The sequence below is a fragment of the Lasioglossum baleicum genome, chromosome 19 (assembly GCF_051020765.1).
Source record: "Lasioglossum baleicum chromosome 19, iyLasBale1, whole genome shotgun sequence".
Taxonomy (NCBI): domain Eukaryota; kingdom Metazoa; phylum Arthropoda; class Insecta; order Hymenoptera; family Halictidae; genus Lasioglossum; species Lasioglossum baleicum.
The window spans coordinates 3,724,535-3,748,943 of record NC_134947.1 but is presented as its reverse complement, the minus strand read 5'-3'; the positions used below and the strand labels follow the sequence as shown (position 1 = coordinate 3,748,943).

General features: G+C 36.9%; 1 protein-coding gene and 1 long non-coding RNA gene across 12 annotated transcripts in view; one reads left to right on the top strand and one right to left on the bottom strand.

Moving 5' to 3' along the window:
* The window catches only part of Gyg (glycogenin 1), a 29,320-nt gene extending 7,149 nt beyond the window's left edge, over positions 1–22,171 (top strand). For 3 of the 11 annotated variants that reach the window (XM_076443629.1, XM_076443631.1, XM_076443630.1), the window contains exons 4-11: positions 9,456–9,591; positions 9,691–9,865; positions 10,253–10,542; positions 11,476–11,656; positions 13,677–14,936; positions 15,584–15,787; positions 16,085–16,232; positions 19,796–22,171. In XM_076443629.1, coding sequence (XP_076299744.1) covers positions 9,456–9,591; positions 9,691–9,865; positions 10,253–10,542; positions 11,476–11,656; positions 13,677–14,936; positions 15,584–15,787; positions 16,085–16,232; positions 19,796–21,231 — 3,830 coding nt within the window. In that variant the 3' untranslated portion in view covers positions 21,232–22,171. Of the gene's footprint in view, positions 1–9,455; positions 9,592–9,690; positions 9,866–10,252; positions 10,543–11,475; positions 11,657–13,676; positions 14,937–15,583; positions 15,788–16,084; positions 16,233–16,662; positions 16,768–17,751; positions 17,901–19,795 lie in introns of all 11 variants that reach the window. The other 8 variants (XR_013011072.1, XR_013011070.1, XR_013011074.1 and 5 more) reach the window with 8 other exon arrangements.
* LOC143218466 (uncharacterized) lies at positions 21,540–24,164 on the bottom strand. Its single transcript, XR_013011076.1, has 2 exons — positions 22,197–24,164; positions 21,540–22,115 (listed from the first exon to the last, which is right to left on the bottom strand). It is a non-coding gene; the product is annotated as an uncharacterized LOC143218466 (long non-coding RNA).
* Between the last annotated feature and the right edge of the window lie 245 nt (positions 24,165–24,409).

Below are 24,409 nucleotides of genomic sequence, written 5' to 3'. Positions count from 1 at the left end.
AATAGATTTCAACCTTGCCAGAGAAAGTGTAAATATTGGAATGGCTCGCGTGTTTACAATAACACGTCCAATCCTAATCCGTGTAGTGGTAAATTTAACTTTTCACATACGTATCGTGAGGTCGATTCAATTCGAAACATTTCTTGGATAGAGTATAAGTATACATACATATACATATACATGTACATATACATATACATATACATATACATATACATATACATATACATATACATATACATATACATATACATATACATATACATATACATATACATATACATATACATATACATATACATATACATATACATATACATATACATATACATATACATATACATATACATATACATATACATATACATATACATATACATATACATATACATATACATATACATATACATATACATATACATATACATATATGTAGATATACGTGCTTGATGCTTCTTCCGCTTCACAGTGTCTTCGACGAGATCACTTTTCACCCTTTACGCAAGAAGCTGTTCTCACAAATGGATTGATCGAAAGTATTGATTTCGTAGTTGTTTACGTAGCTCTTCCTGTATTCATTCATCTGATAAGAATAAGCTACTCGTGCATTTTCAAATGATGACAATCTGACGAGCACTCGGAAACATCGCGATATGTATGTATGTTGTATGGAATTTATTAAAATGAGGAAAAAATGAACTTCTTCTTTCGCTCCTGTTTTCTGCAATGGCTGCAGACAACGTTTTTGTTTCGTACGAAGATCTGCGGTCTAGATTTTTGTTCAGCGTTAGAACGCAGATAAAACTTGTGCGAATTTAGTAATTCATCATTAGAGGAGAAAGAAAAACTGTTGCGTGTAGACTGCAGACTGCTTTGTGCAAAATAATGAAATTGCATCGATTGCAAGACGTGGCGATCAAAACGCATTAATTTTTCTCTGTAGTTATATCACACACAGGTCGCAACAATATAGCGTTGACATTTTTAAATTGTTTTAATTCGTGTACTGTCTGGAATTACACTCATCCATTTCTGTAATAAATGAATAAAATTTTCAGTGTATTTATACATACACTGTCACTGTATTGTATGTCTATACAGGTATATTTACTTGAATGTATAAATGCCGAATGCCGAATGCCGAGCCAGACTCGACAATCATTTTTATGGCGACAGTTAATTATTTCACTAATTTATTGTACATTAAATTCGTGAATATGCCACGATCACATGAAACGTAAGAAGAAAACTGCAGTATTTCGTCTTTTAAATAGATCGGTAAAACCGCACATGGTTAATACACAGACAATATTTACTTTTCATAAAAATTCGCAGTCCAGTTACGACAATATAAGAATATACAAATATACATACATAGAAATGAGACACTATGAACGGAAAGAATGCAGGGTAAACTTTTCTTTACCAAAATTTCTTCTTCAACGTTAATGATCCAAAATGATCGCACACGAAAACATCGTGCGTAGAAATAAATATATTTTAAAATTAATATATTATTAAATATATTTAATATAGATATTTTGCGGAATTTCGCGAAACACTTGCAACAAGCTCGCGGAACACCGCACCGGCCAATGAGTTAGAGGCATAAGATCCGCAGAGTTCCATGCCGGGATTACATACATATGTAACTGTGTGTGTTGTCTTGCTGTCCCGTGGACAAGGGTGTCGTTGGTTATTCACGCCTCTAGTATGCGGAGAAAGTGTCGATTCGAAGACGATATATGTACGTGTGCAGGCACGGATCGCATGAGGCATACGAGGTACTTGTAAGGCATAAGGGAACCTCGCCAGGCTTGGCCGACAAGTGCTTGACCTAAGGCAAGAGTGTATGAATGCATTTTGTACAAACGCTAGGCCCGGTTGCTATTATAAGCTGTGGACGGCTTGTATAAATATAAACCTGTGTGTGGCACAACGGCACTCTGCCTCTCGGGTTTCGTCTGCGTGTTACAATATACGAGTGAAGCCCGAGCGCCGCGTTTCTCATAGCCAAGATAAATGTTTTGTTGTTTTTTCTTCTTTCTCCGTCTCCCTATGTTCCGTCGTCGTCGTCGTCGTCTTCTTCTTTCGTCGGTGACGGCGTCGGCGTCGTCGTCGTCCCAAAGGCGAAAATGATTCTTCGACGCCAAAAATTTTGCGATTCTACACATAGGTAGACACTCTTACACAGTCGTCGTCGGCGCGGCGGCTAGACGTTCGTCTTCGAGTGGATCTCGAACTTGTCCGGTCACAATGTGGGATCTGGCCACCAGAAAACATTTTCGAAGTAAACAAATGAAATTCCGACGCAACATTCTGGCGGGAGCACACAGATCTTCTCGGCTCTCGGCTTCGAGCTTATCTTCGACGAGTTATCGTAGAAATAGACACTCGACTTACACGTGAATTTCTCATTGGGACATCGTGCTATGTACTCGGACGTATATTAGAATATGAACTGTAACGAACTTGGCGAATCTATATTTCCTACTCTGGACGAAAATCGAATCTTCCGTGAACGGACCAGTTCTCTGTCGTTTAGTAGTTTTTCAAATTTAAATTGAAAACCCAAGTGATGATAAATATTTGTTTGGGATACTCCGCCTCGGTTCCCTTAACAATTTCTGTACAATGTTTTTGTAAACATTAACAAAAGAAAGATCAATTGTCCACCAACAGAACAATTAGAAAGTTCAATAAAAATATGAACACATTTCTAGTTTATTTATAAATTTCGCTGGCTCGGAGGAGGGCTAATCCGTTTAGGGTTGAGCCGCACGGAGCATTCCGTGATTATTTTTAGCGGGCCGGAGAACATGCACGGTGAGAGGATGTTGAAATTCACACGGACAGATTAGGTTTCCGATAGAAGTTAATTCGTCTAGGATCGACATGACTGAACGCGGATTGTGTTCCGGTGAAGACCGGTAGCAGAAATCTGAGCTTCTCCCCCCTAACGCATCTATTCTCTTGCTAGACTCTCATCCCTCCCTTCTTTCTATAGCCGTGACTCACGGCCCTCACGTTCCTTTGGATTCATTGCATTTAATTTTACCAGCGTCTTCGATGCATCCGCCGTGGCACGACAACGCGCGACGCGCGATACGCGACGCAACGTCCTACGGGTCACGGGGTACACACTTATCAACCGTGTGTGTACGTACCAGATGAATAATCCTAATAGCAATGTTGTACACGCGTTGTCCACTTGACCGGGCACTCGAGAGATTAGGAAAAACGGTACACTAGGATTGCTCGCATAGTTTTGCGTACAGGTGTAGCAATCCGTCGTCGTCGAACCAATTCGATAACGCGCAATGTTCTTGTCATGTCGCTCAGTGCGGTACATACTATACTGTACTTGGAATTATGTACATAGGAATTTGGGAGAAAAATAAAAAAAATACGTATGGCGTAGTAACAATTTTTATGTATATATGTACATATTTTTCTTCGGAATTGTTTCGAATGCAGTAATCGCGAAGGTTTGGAATACTATTTTAGAAAGAAACAATGACAGGCATATTTTATGTATAATGTAAAAATGAAATATAAACAAATAGTACGTATATTACGTATATTACGTATAGAAAACAAATAAATAGTTAGTTGGATAGAAAACATGTAAATAAAACATTTTAATAACACGTTAATTACTGTTCGTATGAGAACTGTCGCATCGTTTTCTAACTCTGAATCGGAAAAAATCGATTTCTTGCGGAGTATTCTCCGTTGTGTACCGGATGTCAATGTGAATACATACATACTGTGTGCGTGTGCGTGCGTGCGTGCGTGCGTGTGTGTGTGTGTGTGTGTGTGTGTCTTATGTCCTCAAGATCTCTTTTCTGTTTTGAGTACAAGTAACAGCGAATAAAAGTCTTTTCATCGAAAATCTTCATTAGTAAATTTCTTACTTGTTTCGCGCGAGTATGATTTAATTGGGGTTTCCTAATCTCTTTGCGAGTCGTTTCTAAAACACTTCTTCCGAGAGAAGGCCGGCCGATGTGTATAGGTCTACATGTATAAGTATTTCAGTGCAAAGGGTTAATTAAATGTTGGAGTACCGATTGGTCGTCTTTTTGTATTTATCGTTCTCCTGCATATTTTTCGTTCAACTCGATTTCATTTCTCCATAGTCGATAGCGGGGGGACATGTTTGCATGTCGTAACAGTAATGCTCGGGTCAGTCTTTGTGAATCTCCTACCGGAAATCTAGAATTTCGTCAGGCATCGAATACACCGAGTATCGATAAGCTTGTCTGCTGATAGTGGCGCGACGATTGTGGTCTCTACGTGTTTGCCATTCCGCGAAATTAAGCCGAGAAGAAATCGTAGGATCCGAGTTTGGCTATTTAGTAGAGATAAATTACTACGTTTCGCTAAATAGATGAGAGCATAATATACAGGTTGTCCATTATTCTGTTTTTAAAGAAAAGTAGTCTGTACCTTCATAGTGTCATACTCTCGTAAACCTACCACGACGACCGGTTCTATAGATCTTCCATCTTTGTTAGAATTATTCAAGTTATTAACTAGAATATTTATATGCTCTATAATTTTTTTAATTTCACGGGTTTGAAATTGATCCTACACCTACATACATAATAACTCGTACTCATACTTGAATGTTTCAGTAATTGATGAGATAGCAGCTATTTTTTAATCATTATTCTTCAAAACCAAAACTTGTTTGTGATGAATTGCAAGGTACACACACAGGGGCAGCGTAGAGATTCATCTTTTTTGTTAACAATTTTAATCGGTTGGAGATAATAGATAATACACAGCAACGTCTTTAAACGGATTAAATATTTCCTGTTTTGTGTGTTGATCTACCCATTCGTTTTGATCGTGAATGCATCAAATCAGTCTAGTTACGACCATTTAGCTTCATTGATGAATGACTCTAATGACCTGCGATGGATATGAGAATAATTTCGTGTTCTCATGATAAATGGTCGCTAGCGGGGTTAATATTCGAGTAAAACACGGAAATGAAGAATGTTGTGCGCGAGGTGATGAACAATTAGAAGGGGCTGCGAGAAGGAGGAAGGAGTCGGTCTCGATTCCATGTGGCACGCTGCTGGTACACGGTGCTCGAATGAATATTGCCGGTCGGTCCATGCCCTACGTAACCGTAACCAGCTACACGCGGCAAGAATCGCTCACTCGCGATTTAGCACCGCGCTGTGCACCTAAACCCGTGCAACGAAACCTAATATCCCATTCAATGTCGATAGGTAGAACGCGCGCGCGACCATTCCAGAAACATGAACAGAATATTTTCAAGGCTCGAGACTACATGGGATAACTCGAGTATTGTCACATATGTGACCCGATTTAGACACGACATGACATTTCGTAAAGCCGGAGTGTTGCGCACTACAGATCTTTCAAGCGAAAATTGATGAAATCTCTGCCGCCAGTTTTACGCTGATCCACAACAACGAATTCCAGTATTTTTGGTTTTTCATCGATTCGGCACGTGATACAGGGTGTCCGCCGAAAAATGTCCTTGTCATTTGATCGGCTTTGTTAAGGGCGTAGACTCGTTCGTTTCCAGGATTGCAAGGGTGCGGGATGCGCCTTCTCATTTCTCGATAAGGCATGCGATAGGCGTTTTCAGTAGTGAAATGAACGCTAGATAAAAGATCGATCGATATCTAGGGTGCTATCGCCCTCAAAAGTCCTATTTTTTCGTTTACGAGGCGTAATTTGCATTATTCGGCAGCATGTAGCTATGAAAATACCACAACAGACATTTAAATTATTCTACATACGTACTATACAATATGTATGTAGGTAGATACAGTATACAGAATATACAGGTACATACTTAATCTTTACGTCAAGGCCAGGCTTGCCTCGGCCCCGCGGTCTCTAGGGCCGGCTGTGACTCTTCCTAATCTATCAATTATTCAAATGAAGATTGAACAATGGACCCCGCTGGTACCTATCTTGGTTTCAATGTTATACACCTATATATATGTGTCCATAATTATGAAAGTGGTCCAAGCAAAAATATGAAAAAACGAGTTTATCAGTTATTTTATTTCACATCACATTATTTTCAACTAAATTCATTCAATGTAAATTTTACGGTATTATCAATAATGAACCGCGTTAGATAGTGTGCTTGTTATGTCAATATTGTATCGGTTTCGTTTAGCGTTAATATCCTTTTCCTTTGAATATCTCGTAACAAGGAATATATGTATAATCAGACGGGCACATGTCTTTTCTACTACTATATCATCAGGTTCTCACAGTGGATGTCCCAAATTGAAATTGATTAAATGTTGAATGGATTACTACTAAAAACTGTAATTAAAACATCCACAGTTTCATACGCATGTAATAGATGTTTGTAAGATTTCCAAGATAGAATCAAAGGGAATGAACGTACATATGATAATTGCTGTCAGACAGCAGATCTTTATGCAAAATAAACATGTTCTACCTAATTTGCACAACAACAAGCTGAAGTGAAACATGGGTTTTATTTTCTTTCTTATTATGTTGATAGAATACATGATATAACTTTTTAAGGTATTTTTAAAATCTGTTAATATTGTTACCGTCTACGAACTGTGTACCTATTCGAATTTTTGTCGAGTGTTTCTTTCGTAGTATGCGTAATAGGTTGAAAATAATACATATAACAGTATATTTAAATTCTTTTAATGTTTTTGCTGTCTTACATAGCACTTATTCGAATTTTTGTGCAGTCAACTAACTGGTAACCCGCCGAAATGACGGGGTCGAATATACATATTTATAATCTAGAATTATTCAAATCGTAAAGATGTATCTATTGTATAAGAGATTATCGAACAAAGGGTCTAGCAAGTCGATGCAAACGTTTCAAAACATTTCAAAATCTTATAAGATTCACGGAAAATTTCACATTCATAATTAGAATTTTCATCGATCAAAACTGATAAAATTCTAAATTAAAATGTCACATAATATAAAGATACTTTTTTTGATTTATTCAAATGTGTAATCCTTTAAATATCTCGGAAGAAAAAATATATGTCTAATGGTAAGACCACTTTCATAATTATGGACACATACTATACACACTATACACTATATACATACGTTATACGCGGTTATACGTTGGTAGTGCCGCGCGGTTATCTGCGGTATTGGTATGAAATAGTTGTACGAAAAAATGTAACGAGAAGACGAAACGGGGTCACGACTCGCGAGTGCTCCAATAATTTGAGGAATACTGTCGACTCGTCGTCGTCGTATATGTAGACGACGACTTAACGACGACGATAACCATATAATTATCGTTACACTGATCCCAACACCAGTCTCATTTTAGGATGATTTTTAACTTGTCATTTTGTTTTTTGTTTGTTTGTTTGTTCTGGTTCTGGATCTTTTCTATGTCACAATTACATCAGTATCTCTGGTGGGTAGAAGAGCAAACTGTGAATACAGATAAAATGTTCTAAATATAAATTATTTTCTCCAGGAGAACTAGAGCCAATATACTCCCGCGGCGGCGAATTCTCCGCGGCACGTGCGAATTAGAAATAGGACGCGTTTTATAAATAAAATCTGATGAATTCCTTTGTCCTCGAGCAACGACGCACCTAGGTATGTACTAGGTAGGTAGGTAGGTAGGTAGGTAGGTTCGCGCGCATCTCTGTGATCTCGAAGTTGAAATCCGGCTGCTATTTTTATCAGTTTTTCCTATCCGAAATGAGTGAGAAACAGATAAAGATAGTAAGATACCGTGTATATCCTCTCTCCGTTTTCGAATTCCACTTCAGACTTCTAGCTTTATCACGAAAATACCGTTCGCTCTTGTACACATGGATTTTATGACCTTGGAGTGACCTTACGGTCTCTTCGTTCCTCCAACGAACAGCTCAAGTTCATTATTAGTCGTTTAGGGGCAATGGATTATTCATATTCTAGAAACTCTGTTAGGTTTTAACCCCTTGCCGTATTTTAACGAGTCAGACTCGTCATCGCAAGATTTCAACAAAGTCTAACATATATGAATGTTATGGTTTTCTTTTTAGATGAAATAACGATTTGATTCGTTTGTAATCATTAGAATTTTCCGAGTTATTTTCTCTATGTTAGTGACTTTTGGTTTTTGTTTATTTTTTTTTTTTAATCCTTGTGTCCGTGCTGTCATCTAGCGGTTGGTTCTACTCGGTAATCGGCGCGCGATCGTCAGACCGAATCGTATCGGTCGAATCATACATATACAGACATACTTTTCTACTTTATACAATGTATATTAGATTATTATTTTCCCCTAAAAACCTTATTCGGACTATTACGAACATTTGAAAACTGAAAAATTAGCCAAATCGGTCCAGCCGTGGTCTCAGAAGTGATGCGCTTACCAACGAACAGCATTTGATTTTTATTTAGTATGTATAGATGTATAGATTATCTATATAAATTATATCTACGTTTTAAATGATTGAAAACTTTATTAGAAAAAAGTGAAAACTAGAAATTTTTTATAAAAAAATTTTGGCGCCTTCCATGTTGGAAACCGCTGATTTAATGTTAACTGATGTTAAGTTATTGTCAAATTGTCTTTTGGATTTACGTAATCGTCGTCGTTACGACAGCTGACAGCGCCAGAGTCAATGGCACACTGGTAGCAGAGTTCACGACGTTATCGTTTCGGGGAGCTGCTTCTATCGAGAGAAAAATGCATTCCTAGTCCGCGACTCATGTCTGTGACGTAACGTCGAAGACAATACAATACAATACAATACAATACAATACAATACAATACAATACAATACAGAATGATCAATTTAAAGTTTGAATGTCTGCCATGCGAATCCGATTCGCGGCAGACGCCTTATCAATCCGTATATTGTATGTGTATGTACGATGTACGATGATACGATGATACGATGATGAATGCCTTTGATATCGAGTAATGGGGAATTAATATGCATATCGATCAATTAGACAGCTTTTCGCGTTCACTTATCACATTAGACAGCGGATCTTTATGTAAAGCAAACATTTTCTGAAGTTATAGTAAAACTTATTGTCTTAATATGTTTACTAGATCGCGTAAATAATCTAAGTAATTGTGTTAAGAAACAAAAATAAACCTCTCTATTTCACTCGAGTTTGGTGCAAATTAGCTGGAAAATTTTTATTTTCTTTCAAGATCCGTTGTCTATTGATAATATTATGGATTATTGTATATATACGGACATTATGGACGCATACGAGAGTGCTCGTGCCCAGGGTCTTTTCTGCCCCCAATTTTCTCATTATAGACATACAAGACCCTATACATATATGTAGAACAGAACCAGAACCTATACCCATATTTAACGTGTTCGAAAAAAGTATCTTGTACATATCCATATCCATATACATATTCATATCCATATCCTCTCTTACAGAGTGTTAGATTGACTATAATGAATTTGTATTCATTTCAGGATATGCATGGGTTACATTGGCCACCAATGATGCCTACTCCTTGGGAGCGTTAGTTTTGGCACACTCTCTGCGCCGAGTTGGTACCAAACATGAATTGGCTGTCTTGGTCACTCCCGGAGTGACGGAAGTAATGAGGTGGGCACAGCTGGTTTAGAATTTCATCCAAATACAACCACCAAAAAACGAAAACGTATATAGATAATCGAAACTTTGTACTCTCTCGTTGACACACAGGGAAAAATTATCATCAGTGTTTTCTGTAGTAATGGAAGTAAATGTACTTGATTCCAAAGACGAAGCTAATTTGGCACTGTTGGCTAGGCCAGAATTGGGTATTACATTTACCAAACTTCATTGCTGGAGACTAACGCAATACGATAAATGCGTCTTTCTCGACGCAGACACGCTTGTAAGTGTGTTTCGAACACAATTAACAATATATATTCTATCGTATATTACACAGTATATTACACAGTAAAGTCGGGATCTAGCTCCCTGACCATCTCCACACACGATGACTGTTCCTTTGCCTACCCCTTCCGCGGGGGGTATAAATCACTATTAAATCACCCTGATTTTCAAGGTCACGATCAATTTTGCGGTCCATTTTTTTTAACAGATCTTCACCGATCCAAAGGTATACATATAGAATCCCGCAATGGTGGTCGTGACATAATTTTTATACACAAAAATGCTCGGAATAGGCGATTGGAACTAGATCGCGACTTTACCGTACATTGTTTTCTTGTTTGTAACTATTGTTCAGATACATGATACATGATACATATGTGGTTAGGTGGTCAGAAACTGTGATGAGTTATTCGAAAGAGAAGAGCTGTCTGCTGCCCCTGACGTGGGCTGGCCTGACTGCTTCAACTCTGGCGTCTTCGTGTACAAACCATCTCAGCAAACTTTTGCATCCATCACCGCGTTCGCCGCTGCTAAAGGTTCGTTCGACGGAGGTGACCAGGGTTTACTGAACATGTACTTCAGCGACTGGGCCCACAAAGATATTTCGAAACATTTGCCATTCATCTATAACATGTGTTCCACTGCTGCGTATTCCTATCTTCCTGCGTTCAAACAGTAAGAAACTTTGAATCTTTTATTATAATGTATTGTACACGTACACGTACACCTAATAGATAAGCGTAGATATGATTTGCAATTTAATCTCAGCGGCATGCGGCAGCCACCTAATATGCAATACGTATATTGGGTTGGCAAGAAAGTAATTTCGGTATTTTAAGATGAAATAAAACCGAATTTTTTTATTCCAGTAATGAACCAGCAATCAATAAAATATTTTCCATTTTGTTCGATCATCTTTTGCCATCTTTCCGTGTGGTAGCTTGATAATTGATCCAAGTGCAATTTTAGCTCATCATCATTAGCGAATGTCGTTTATCGTTGAAAGGGTTTTGAGTAAACTTGGAAATAAATGGTAATCCGATGGTGCAATGTCTGGGCTATACGATGGATGTGTGACATCGCTTCTCAACTATCTCAACCAAGCTCCGATAACGATGTAAAAGTATTTTTAAATTCGTCTAATGTCTTAAATTATATTATTATACGCACCTACTCATTTTTCTCATATGAATGCATTTCCCACCTGAATTGCGACAAACCGGAGTGATATATGTATAGATAATAATTGATCTACATGTGTCTATATCGCGCGATAGAGGTTGTTGGAAATGATATGAAAGTATTTCAAGAAATTCGTCTAATGTTTTCCATGTTTTCGTTCCAAGTTTACAAAACTCTTTGAATGGTAAACGACGTTTGCTAATGGCGCTAATGACCTGAAATCGCAATTGGATCAGTTTTTTGACGGAAAGGAGCACAAGTTTTATGAGCGCGGAATTATCAAGCTACCAGAAAGATGGCAATTGGCAGCAAGTGATCATCGAACAAAATGGAAAATATTTGATTCGCGTTAATAAAGTTGATGATTGCTCGAACCCAATAGAATGAAAAGAAAATGCTAATTGTAGATACTTTGACTTTGATCAGGTTCGGAGATGATGTCAGAATAATTCACTTCATTGGTATCACCAAGCCTTGGTTACAGTATTTCGATACTTTAACCGGTATCGTTCAACCACCAATGGAGGCCACACATTTGCAACCATTGTTGCAAATGTGGTGGAATATATTCTGCGAAAAAGTCCATCCTCAATTATCCCCCGTTATGGTAAGTTTAACGAATTGCTTGAAAAGAAATACGATATGACTGACTGAACAAGTATCATGTTTTCCGACTAATTATGAGTGCAAAAAATATTGTAAATATAATGGTTTTATCGAAAAATAACTTTGTACATTTTCTCTTATTCTCTTATTCTCTTATTCTCTTATTCTCTTATTTCTAATGCATTATAATTAGACTATAAGATATTTCAAGTGCCAAAATAAAGAGAAAAGCACCAAGTTAGCGATTACAAGTGTGTAAGAAGGAATAAAGGTAAGGTAGAAAATGCTTTTATTCCTCTTGTTACTGTGTGTGTGCCATTCACATTTTGCAAGAGTTTCCTTGACATTTCGAGAACTAGCATAGATAGTATACCACACAAACACGCTACAATCGTGTACTATTAACACTGGCTCCGGAAATAACTGTTTAAAACTGTTATACGCAGGTTCCGATTACTAAAACAGTTGCCAAGAACTTTCCTTTCGAAGAACCGAAATTTCCAGCTAATATCTGTTTCGATTATATAGGTGTATTGTATAGTTCTTATATCGATTCCAAACAGTTACTTTTTTGTTTTAATAGCATTACCATGTCCGCGCGTTTACAAATTTTTCCTAAATGGTTTCATACTTTTTCTCTTCTCGAACCGAAATCTTTTTGAAAAAACAACAATCGTACTCGTCTTTATTAAAAAGAATCTGATATAAGACAATATGAATCATAATCGCGAAATGGATATTAGCTGGAAATTTTGATTCTTCGTAACAGTTATGTATCGGAGATAAAGGTTCTTCGTAACTGTTTTCAAGCCCTGGATATTGTGGATACAAACATGCTTGATCGAATAATTAAGACTTGTATATATTGTACATATTGTACATATTTCAAAGTATAATAATACTTTTCGAAAGATGTATTTGAGAATTAATGAGAACCATTATATACCGCTTACCATTAATACTTATTATTTATCATGAATGGCATCTTCTGACTTGACTTGTGTATTCTTGTGGCATTTAAGGTACGTTTTTTGGTTTCTCCTTTGTAGTATTATACGCAATAATCTTTGATGTCAATATAGTCGATAGAGTAATAGCTAAAGTGATATGCACAAGTAATACTTGATAATTTTCCGATTTCAAATTGGTACACTTTGAATTTAATCTTTTTGTAATATTTTTTTTTGTAGTTCAGTGTCCATTTTTTTCTTTCATTTTATCATATTCGCAGTATTTACATTTGTAACTTGCAAATGTTGTTTAATTAATATTGATTAATTAATTAGTCTCTGATTCGCTTGTCCTGGTATTTAGTAATTAGCATTTATACATATAGATATGCTTCTTGTTTTTGTAGACTTTAAAAGTCTTGCGACAGACAAAAGTAGTATACAAGAGTATGATAAGCAATATGCAGTTACAGAGCGTACAGAGTACAGAAATATTCAGAGTTAAGGGGGTAGATTCGAAGTATCCAGGATTGCAAGAGTGCGCGGGATATGCACCTTCTCGTTTCTTATTCCAGTAGTGTCGAAAGTGCTAGGTAAAAGATCAATCTAAGCTGCCGCGATCGCCCTTAAAAGTCCTATTTTTACGTTTACGAGGCGTAATTTGCATTATTTCGAAGCATAAAGCAGCGCATGTGACTATTTTCATAAAGCGGCAAATTACGTTTACAGCCTCGTAAACGTAAGCGTAAGCGTAAGCGGTCTAGATTGATTTTTGATCTAGCGCTTTTGATTACCGCAAAAAAGCCCATCGTTTCCATTATCGAGAAATGAGAAGGGGCGTTTGTCGCTCCCTTGTTCTCGAGTCTACACCCTTAAGATATGCCATGCCATTCAAAATAATGTGTACACCTACATATATCGATGAATATCGTAATACGTACACAGTACACAGTACACACACTTACCAAGTAAGACGAAATACTGACATAAGAAAAATGGACACTGTTATGTATAGTTTTCTACTAACCAACTGAATGTGCATTTTTCTGTTTTGGCATGATGCTTGCATAGGCCACCAGCACATTGGCACCAATTTGGCACGAATTTTCTCCCAAACCCTTTCGATCCCCTGTTCCGCAGAATAATCCTATTTGCACGGACATACAAGACAAATCACAGAACGACATTTACATAGAACCACCACCAGACTTTTCGGAATTTAAAGATCCGTGGGAAAATTATTGTGCACGGAACGATATGGTTACCACCACCCTTAAGCAAGAAGATAGTAACGCAACGCAACAGTATTATTCCGCAATCGACAAACCTTCATCTATAACTATGTTAAGCGACACGTTTAATTCCGTAGAAACTATTCATCGGTCTTATCGCGAACCGTCGTCACTAGAACATGATAATAGGGAGGTGTTCTTGCACGAGCAACAATGCAACGAACATAATTCGTCTCCGTATACTCCGTATACCGAAAATCATCGCAACCAAGAACAATTTAATCAATTTATCAGCGATTACAAACAACAGGACGATACATTTTCTTATTCCGGAAACAACGCGTCCGACAAGCAGCAAGTTCGCAATGATTCTTGGCCTGATCAGCATAGCGTCGAAACTAATGCTCCTGTAAATAATACGCAACATCAACATTTCAATGAATCAGAAGATGATCGTAACGTCGACTGCCATCACAACACCCATCGTCAACATTCTTGCGGTAACGCAACGGTTCCGCAACAAACGAGACAACGCGTTGACCATCACCACCATACGTATCATCAGCATTCTTACGACGATCACAGATCATTTTCAGAAGAAACAGCGAGACAGCATGAACATCAGCATGTTCCCCATCATTCGCCTAACAGCAGCCACAGAGCATTCCAATTGGAAGAACCAAAGCAACACCAACACAGCGTTCACCATTTTCTTGATCATCAGCAAAGTCAGCAGCATCATCATCAGCAAAGTCATCATCATCATCATGATCATGATCAAACGTATGATAATGCGATCAATCAGCAACAGCCCGCTCAACATTACGAGCGTCAAGAGAATCATAGTGATTATAAGAGAGAAGAACGCGGCGCAACCGATAAAATTGATTGTGCACAGCCTAAAGAAACTGCTATAGTTTATCATCATAACGATTCGTCTATCGATCAAAATGCTGAACAAGGCGATAACCTAAACATTACAGACGTACGGACTAATCCATTGATATCTACTAGCCCTCCTCCTAATTCCAAACCTTGTACAGACACCCACAATGTAGCAACGCGATCCGACCCACACGTAACGGAAGACGGTACAAATGTAAGTAATTGTTCCCACATTCTTTTGCGTAGATTGCATTCGAAACTTGGGAAAAAATTTATACATTCTCTCTCTCCGTCATCTATCGTGTAGATATCAGTATATAGATATCATGTCCTTAAATTTTGATTACAATTCATTCAATGTATATACAATAAATTCTAATTCATCGATAGTCTTTGGGACATTACTTGCAGTTTCGATACATTTCTTATTTTTTCGTTTTACATTAGATCCTTCAACATTTTCCTATAGTTGTAGACTATATATGTATACCGCAATAAACTAAATAATAATATTTCCTTTAATACTCGTAGGAAGGAAGTTTATTACACTTGGAATTAGATTTCATAACGCAGTCTGTTGTTATTATTAATCAACTAATTGATATCAGAGTTTTGTGTGTGTTATTTTTCTATATGTTTGTGATATATCTGCATTTGTATGTACATATATATTTTGTTACGACAACGCGCATATCGCAGTCGCGTGTATCGCGTGTAATAAGGTAAATCGTGAAAATAATCTTTACAAGTAGATAGTATATGTCTTGTATTCTTGTATTTCGATCTTACTGTATTGTTACAAAAATCTCGTAAAAAGAAAGAAATATATTAAAGAGGAAAATATGTTTTAATTTTTTATAGGCTGGTCTCGCTGGTGCCTTGGCTCAAATTACATTGGGCGAACCTAGAAGCGCTGAACAAATTGCATTAGAGGAACACATGCGAAAACAAAGTTGGGAGCAGGGACACATTGATTATATGGGTCGCGATAGCTTTGACAATATTTGGAAGAAAATCTGCCAAACGCTTTCTCTGGCACCGCCTCGATTACCTTCTCCTCCTAAGGTATTATTTTCATAATAAATTATCACTAGAATTATAGTTAGGCTGTTCGAGGAATAGGGATATGTATGTGTATACATATACCTGCGGTCAGGTATACCTACCTCGCAAACAGATTCGAACTTTGATGGATTCGCGATTCGCGAACTCTCTATATAACTATATACTTTGAAAAATGGAAATAGTACCCCCAAGTATACAGATGAATATGAATACAATGAAATTTGTGAAATATTATTGTGTATTTTTATTGTACATAATACATATATAAAATATATACGTTTATAATCTAATCGACAGGAATTGGAAGAAGAACTCGAGGAAACTGCAACTACCGATAAGACTACTAAATCTACCGAGTCCACCGAATCATCCACCGTGTCTACCGAACTCGTTGAATCCGCTCAGCCTACTAAATCTACCGATGAGGTGGTGGATAAAGGAACAGGTATGTTCGATTTGGATCAATATTAATTTCACTCGAATAAATATATGTATAACTTTAGTTTTACGATTTGTCTTCATAAATTCACGTGGCAATTACGACTGCACAGGAAGACCGAAACTAAAAAAAATACAGATCGAACCGATGTAAATTTTTGAGCAATAACGAAAATTGTGTAAGAAACTGAAGATCACATAGTGCTCATAGTGCGAGGCGATTAACTGTTTTCTCGAATACGCTTTACAATTTTCTTTTTCTTTTTCTTTTTGAATTACAGCATGAGGTATTCAGATTGATACTTAAAGACCAAGTTTTTTGTTTACAAAAGTTGAATATAAGTTGCGCAGTTACAACATACTTAATAATACATATATCGGACAATATTACATGTAATTTAAAAAAAGTGAAAAATATATATATCTTTTTTATACAGTTTATCAAGTTTAAGTGTTTGAAACAGGAACGGAGGACAGCAACTAACAGATCCTGGCGCCATAGCATTGCTACACGTCTTGTATTGTCATTTTGCTTTAATGGGGTAAATATTTTGAGAACTCACATCATCGCAATCGCGACTTTTACAATCACAATGTCTAAACAATTTCAAGACGCTAATCGAGCGTATCTAAAACAACACACACACACACACACACAATGTATTACAATTTTTACTCTTCAATAAATCAGAATACTCATTTCTCATTCGTTCCATCCTAAGGTTCTGCTGCGTATGCTTATAAAAGTTAAAGAATACATAAATGTCTACTTTTAATTTATATAACAATAAATATCACAAAACTTGTCATCTTATCGTTTAATCTATGCTTAGACGTAAAGACTTAATAATTTAGCAGAAATGTGTATATATATATATATTCGATGTCGCATAAACTAATAACATTTCTTTAAATAATTCATTAATATCTTCTTTTATACACACACACACACACACACACACACACAGGGTGTTTATGCAATTACTAGCCAGCGTTTTTCTTGCAAATAATAAATATATTATTGTTTGAAAGAAAACTCACTGGAATCAAATATGTAAATTACATCTATATTTATTACCCATTTCAAACTAATCTATTTCAATCTGTACAAAGAAAATAATTTATGAAATAATTCAATAGTAAAATCTATTTATACTTCTGTGTCTTTACCCAGTAATTAAAACAAAACGAAAACGGGCTGGCTAATAATATACCCTGAATACCCTGTGTATAGTTACACGTATGTGTGGTTTGCTTATATATATGTACGAGGTTTTGCAATTAAATAACGAGACTGGTGTGAGAAATGTGATTTAGCGCAAATAAAGTTACATTTAACTTTTATCTCCTTCAACATACTCTCCTCCCCTATCTACTATACATCGCTGCATTGTTCAAAAGAATGCTGTAGCTGTATAGCTCATCAGCTGTCAGCCTCTTCAACAACTCTGCCGTTTTTCTTTTTGCATGTTCAACAGACTGAAAATACGTGTTCTCTTCAATGCACTTTTGACTTTTGGGAACAGGTAGCGGGATCACACGATGCGAGATCTGGCGAATACGGAGGACGGAGGATGATCAAGCACGCAGGAATGCGTTTGTCCGCTAAAAACTGGTCCCGGTCCCGGTGCAGAATCCATAAGTCGTTCTTCCACAAATCCGGTCTTTTCCTAGAGTAAGGTCTTTCCCTCTCAGCTTAATTAGGACTTGTTTGTAGTATTTCTGATTCACGGTTTGACCTGACTTTCAGGCACCCAGAAAGTCATGTGTAACATCCTTGATACTCGTATCGAAAAACAGAAAAAAACGATCAGCATTGCCTTCAATTTCGACTTGCTCGTTCGCGCTTTTTTCATTCTTGGAGATCTGAGCGTCTTCCGCAGTGCATCGCGATTGACGCTTTGTTTCTGGGTCGTACTGGAAAATCCACACAGGTTTCATCACATGTGATAATTTTTTCTGAGCATATCTGCGGTTGTTCTGTGAGTCGTCACTGTGTGCGTAGTGTAGTGATCAGTGATCGCGCGCGGCACTGCAACGCAACACAGTGACACCTCTACAATTAACGGTAGACAAGAATCAAAAACTGTGAAAAACAGACAGATAGAGGCAAAACTACGAATCGTAGCTCCGGAAGCATAAAAATCAACGACCTACTTACTACTAATGACAACCTCGCCAGATGCTGTTACACGGTGGAAAGTGCCCAGTCTCGTTATTTACTTGCCACACACACACACACCTCGTATGTTGTAATAAACTGAAACTGAAACGCTTAACTGTGTTCATTGCTTGGGTGCAAATAATACATTGCTAAAACATCTATATTATACATTCGTGGTGCATAATCGTCGCGCATGACATGTTTATCCATATCAATGTTTTAACACATCCATTTTAACGCTTACGTAATAAGCTAGAAACATTACGCAAACTTATATATGTATGTATACATATGTTGTTTGTGCTTTAATTTAACAGAAAGCGTTCATGGTGTACATTTGTCTAGCTAGTGGTATTATAATATTAAGTAAAATTTAACGAGAGCACTTCTACAGTAATAATTTCAGTTGCAATCATAATTTTCTCACAAAATGTAGAAAATTTCTTCAGGTATTTCTATGTAGAACTGGTAGAACACAATAAGGGACAGAGTTATTTACTAGAATATATATCATCAACATTCTTTCGTATATGTATAATGTATACCGCGATGAGTCTCGTAACTTGTAACATGACATTACTCGTGATACGAATAAATTTTTCAAACAAATGCTGCGTGGTTTTCAGAGGAGCATACAGTGCTGCAATCTATTTTTTATTACTTTTCTTTTTTATGAAGCTATGGGGGTGTCACCCTCAGTTTTTTAAATGAAATGCCCAATATTTTTTCTCGAATTCGGATAAAGCACCAAATTCAAAAGCACCAGAAAAAAAGGGTTACACCAAATATAAGGGTTAGAATGAATAATTTCTATTTAAAATATTTCCAAGACAAATTTGATTTCTAGCAATGTTTCAAGTTTGGTCTATTGCAATCAATGCACTCGCGTAATCGGATTACGAGTGATTATGAGTGACTGACCAAGAATCAGTGTTTTTTCCAGTGTTTCTGAAGTTACTACGGCACATGCGCTAAGAATGGTTCGCTCATTTTTAATGTTTAAACAATGAACAAAGTTTGAAAGTACGTATCAGTAACTCACAATCAGTAATATTATTAATTCCGAGCTGTATTTGGTATAATACTTTTTTCTTTTTTATGCAGAATTTGCTGGTTTATTTTATACGATTTCGAGGAAAAATATTTGGCATTCTATTTAAAAGCCTCATATCTCGATAAAATGGGGCAAAGTAAGATAGAAACCAGATTACGGAACTGTATTTGTTTGAAAAACTTGTTCGTACAACAAATAACTTACAGTTAGACATATCACTTTAACAGATAATCTATTTCGAATTATGCATTTTTACTTGCCAACACATATACTTGCTAAAATATATGCTAAAAAATATACGTACAGTAAAGTTATATTTATATATGTATAATATTGCTTTTTTTAAATCTAGCTCAAGCAACAGCCACTCGCACCGAAGAACAACAATCTCCGCTTAACAATGTTCCTATAATAGACAACGATGATACAGAACCTAAATTATCGGAGGAGACCGAACAAGTTACCATCGATGTTACATCTTCCGATGAAAAAAGTAGAAGCGAGCAAAGAGCACCGGAAGAAACAACAAAAGATACTTCTCAGAAATCTATAGTAGCAGCAAAAAGTGAATTGCGCGACACAATTGTGTCCGTACCTCCCACAGAATCTACATCTACGGTACAGGTACCTAAAAAAGAAGATGCGGACTTACTCGGTACAAGTATACTATTAAAAGAAGAAGGCTCGCAAGTTCAAATTTGTCCGGTAGAAGAACAACGCGTTAAAGTATCCTATAACAAAGATAACGTAAACTTTGTTATCTCGACGGAAGAACTTCCGAGCGATGCGACCAATCTTGAAATTACGGTAGACGCTCGACCGATAAAAATAGATATCACGGATGAAAAACATGCGAACGAATTATCAACTGCTTCCGAAGTTGTTACAGTTAGCCCGGTACCGATACAAGTCGCGGAATCAGTTCTTCAAGTAGAACCCAAACATTCTGTGTCAGATACGGAGACAACGAGTCGAGAAGTTCTTTCTTCAACGATAACACCTGTTCGCGAATCTAATGTACTCGGTTCGGAAATTTCCGCAATAGAGTCTACTGAAAACGTAGCAAAATTCGAGCCAGGCGCTGATAAAACTCCGGAAAGTATCGATCCTATCGACGAATCGAGGGAATCGTGTAAAAACTCAACGGAAGCTTCTCAAATTTTAACCGCTCCGGAACAACCCGAACCTACGAAAGCGATCGCACCGTCGCCATCGCCATCATCATCATCATTGTCATCGAGTATTACGTCCGCAACGAAAGAAACAGAATTACGCGAACCTTCGTCAGACTCTAAAGTAGTCGAACCACCTTCGTCAACTGAAAGCCCAGTTAGGCCATCGAGAGCGAAACAAGTCTGTCATCAGCCTTCGACGAGTGTTCAAGAATCTCCACTGCGGGAGAAGGAGAAAGTAACGAGAAAAACTGCGAGAAAATCTTTGGAAAAGTTGATGTCGGAGGGGGAGCCTATGGAAATGACAGAGGGTGATCGTCAGGTTAGCGGAAAGAAAGTTGTGAAAAAGGTAGTGAAAAAAGTTGTAAAAAGGCCTAAAGCAAAGCCAGAGGAAGGACCGGATGATGGCGCGGAAGATAATTCTGCTGGTAAACCAACGAGAAAGACTGTAAAAGTTGTTAAAAAAGGTACAAAATCTTCGCAAGCTCTCGACACAGACGCACTTGTCCCTGAAAACCCATCATCCAGTACAACTCCCGATGCACCGATCCCACCAAAAAGAAAAGCAAAGACCACAGCTGCAAAACCAGATGTTAAAAAGTCTGACGTAGAATAATACAATATATTGTTGTATACTAACTGACAATATAATGAAACAAAATACTCGAAGGTTTCCAAACTATAAGAACCGTAAAAGGAAGAAAATGATAAATGGTGATACTTGACTAGTCTCTCCCAAGTTTTACGTATTTTTAATATGTCTGAAATTGTATCACCCATAGTTTTCTCTTGTTTCGAATGCTTACGAACGTTTTCGAGCAGCATTATATTCCAATGTAAAGGTTTTGCTTCATAATGTATACATATTTTATAACGTGTCCCATTCGAATCAAGTGTCAACATTGAATAAATGCTTTTATTATATATACATATATATATATATATATATATATATATATACAATAATTTTACTCCCACTTACCTAAGTTACCTATGCCGTTGGAGTAAAACTACTACCGTCTGGGAGAATAATGTTCTGTCATTATTACTTCATTAATATTACTTTAATATACGTGTCTTGACTAACTTTTCACTCACTTGTTTAGTTTCAATGTGTATTCAACGATATACGGATACGAGTAGCAATATCGAGAGAGATTGATCATCTATATAAAATATCTGATATTTTATTTAACAAACAACGCGAGATAATTTGTATTACAATTCGTAGATCTATATGTATGTATTCTGTAAACGAGATGGTGTAAAGTAAAAAATTTTTTACTAGTTTTTCACAAAGTTTATACATTTTATATGTATTTATATTTATACATGTGGTATATATATATACATCTTATATACACGAAACACGCATCATCGCACAATAAGTTTCTTGTTTTTAGAACAACACCAGAATTGTCGAATTTGTTTGAAAACTCGCTGAAATCGAATAAACTACTTATATATTTATTACCCATTTAAAGACTAATCTATTTCAACCTGTAAAAAGAAAATTTTATGAAATAATTCAATAATAAAATCTATTTATACTTGTATGTCTTTATATGTATATAGCATAACCATCAAACTATCCCCATATTTCATTGATTCTGTGATAAATATATTTAGGTCGCTATTAGACTAGACCAAATTCGCAACAACGTATCTGGGCTGGACGGGTTGTTATTTATAATCCAGGCGTCCATCGAATTACCTACGTGGATATCTCAATTGTACGGCATCTGAAACACATAGAAATGTTTAATCGTAGTTGGCAGTGTTTGAAATAGCTATTCTTTATAATAAATTGTAGCGTTACCGTAATATAGGTTCGATTAATGGCGCTGAGAGGGAAATTTGAATATAAAGCATAACGTTTAGGTCAGAGCCGCGTATTTCATATACATATATTCTTTATTCGGGCACGATAGCTTAGGCTTAGAATAAGTAGGGAAACAAGAGGTTTCCACAGAGATCCTTAACGAAACCAGATGGGCGAGACTAATCGAGGAATTTGGGTAAGTCATGTAACTCTTGGAGGAGCTTCTCCAATTTCGCATAAATAGGCAGTCGAAGTCTAGAATCAGTCAACCTTGTGGAACTCCCTCGGACCTCTCTCTCGCTCGATCCCACGACCCTTGTTTTGACGGGCCTTCACCCTCGCGTGTACTGTGTATGCGCAGGTTTTTTGGGATGCGCCCGAGCAGTTTGTGTGTAAAACGATGCATTCATTCCGCGGGTACTATATTCCCATTTTTTATTGTTATAGAAACTTATGTACGTATCTACATATTATAATTCTACAAATACATTTGAATTCTACCCAGCACTGCTTATTTAATCTTACCTTTAATTATTATATACATGCTTTCTTACTTTCTATATCTACTTACTTTCCTTTACTTATTTCATACATTGGCACGCACAAATTACGGAGCGGTTATGATAATTTAAAATATAAGAATTAAAACTCAACCGCAAGGTTTACTTCTCACATTATATTATGTAGTTAAAATGACAAGTAAAAGGGATTATGTATCTATATCAAAGAAGGTACATCTGATTGGGGAAATTCAGTATACATTTACAGTTATCATTCTAAACGCTGCTGTGACATTACACGCTGATTAACTGGTTTAAAACAGATTGTATAAAGCACGATCATATATGTCGCGTATAAACATCAATTATTAATGCTTTCTATCTAAGAATATGATGGTTTTCAAGATCACAAGTTACATATTACTCACCGTGAGAACATTTTCCTTGCAATAATCAGGATCTGACCGTGCGTTCCAATTAAAATAGTTCAGCTAGTAGATCTGCTTCGTACACCACATGTAAAAGAAAAATATAAAAAATCACAAAGTATCGTATTCATTACTCAGAAAAATGATTATATTTTATAGGCAAAAAATACTTATCTAAATTATCTTTTTCACACAGAATTATTCGGGAGCTGTGAAATCAATTCTATACATTCGTGTAATTTTTCAGTCCTTCGCTCTTCGTTGTCAATGTTTTAATTCACAATCACATTAATATTAAAAATCGAACAATCTACTCATTTTTCCGTGGCACGTGTTATATCTACATATAATTAATGTACTCTTCCTGCACAAATTTACTATCGAAACCATATATCGAGTAAAAACATTATAACCTAAAATTTATTGCACACTCCAAAACCATTCATTTCTACACTTCAAAAATTAATTCGTCTAGGTGTATTTGGCAGATCCTTCACAAGAATTCATAAACCTAGATATGCACTTCCATCATTTCCATCTGCCATCGGCCGCATTTCCATCTTCGTTCAAAATTACTGTAAGCAATTCTATTTGTGCACGATTCGCGTGTGTGCAATTTTACATTTTATGTGTGCCCAATAAAGATGAATCCAATTCTATTTGTGCGCAATCGAGATGTGTCCGATTCTTCTTGTGCGAAATCGAGATGTGTCCGATTGTACTTGTGCCCAATCATGCTGTGTCCAAAAGATATGTGCGCAATGTGCATGTGGGCAATCGTATTGTGCGCAACTGAGCGCCTCCCTTTTTACTCGACTAGCCTGCGGGAAGCATCCCCTAGCACGTGTTTTTACTCGACTAGCCTGCGGGATGCATCCCCTAGCACGTGTTTTTACTCGACTAGCCTGCGGGATGCATCCTCTCGCACGTGTTTTTACTCGACTAGCCTGCGGGATGCATCCTCTCGAACGTGTTTTTACTCGACTAGCTTGCGGGATGCATCCTCTCGCACGTGCTTCTACTCGACTAGCCTGCGGCGAGCAT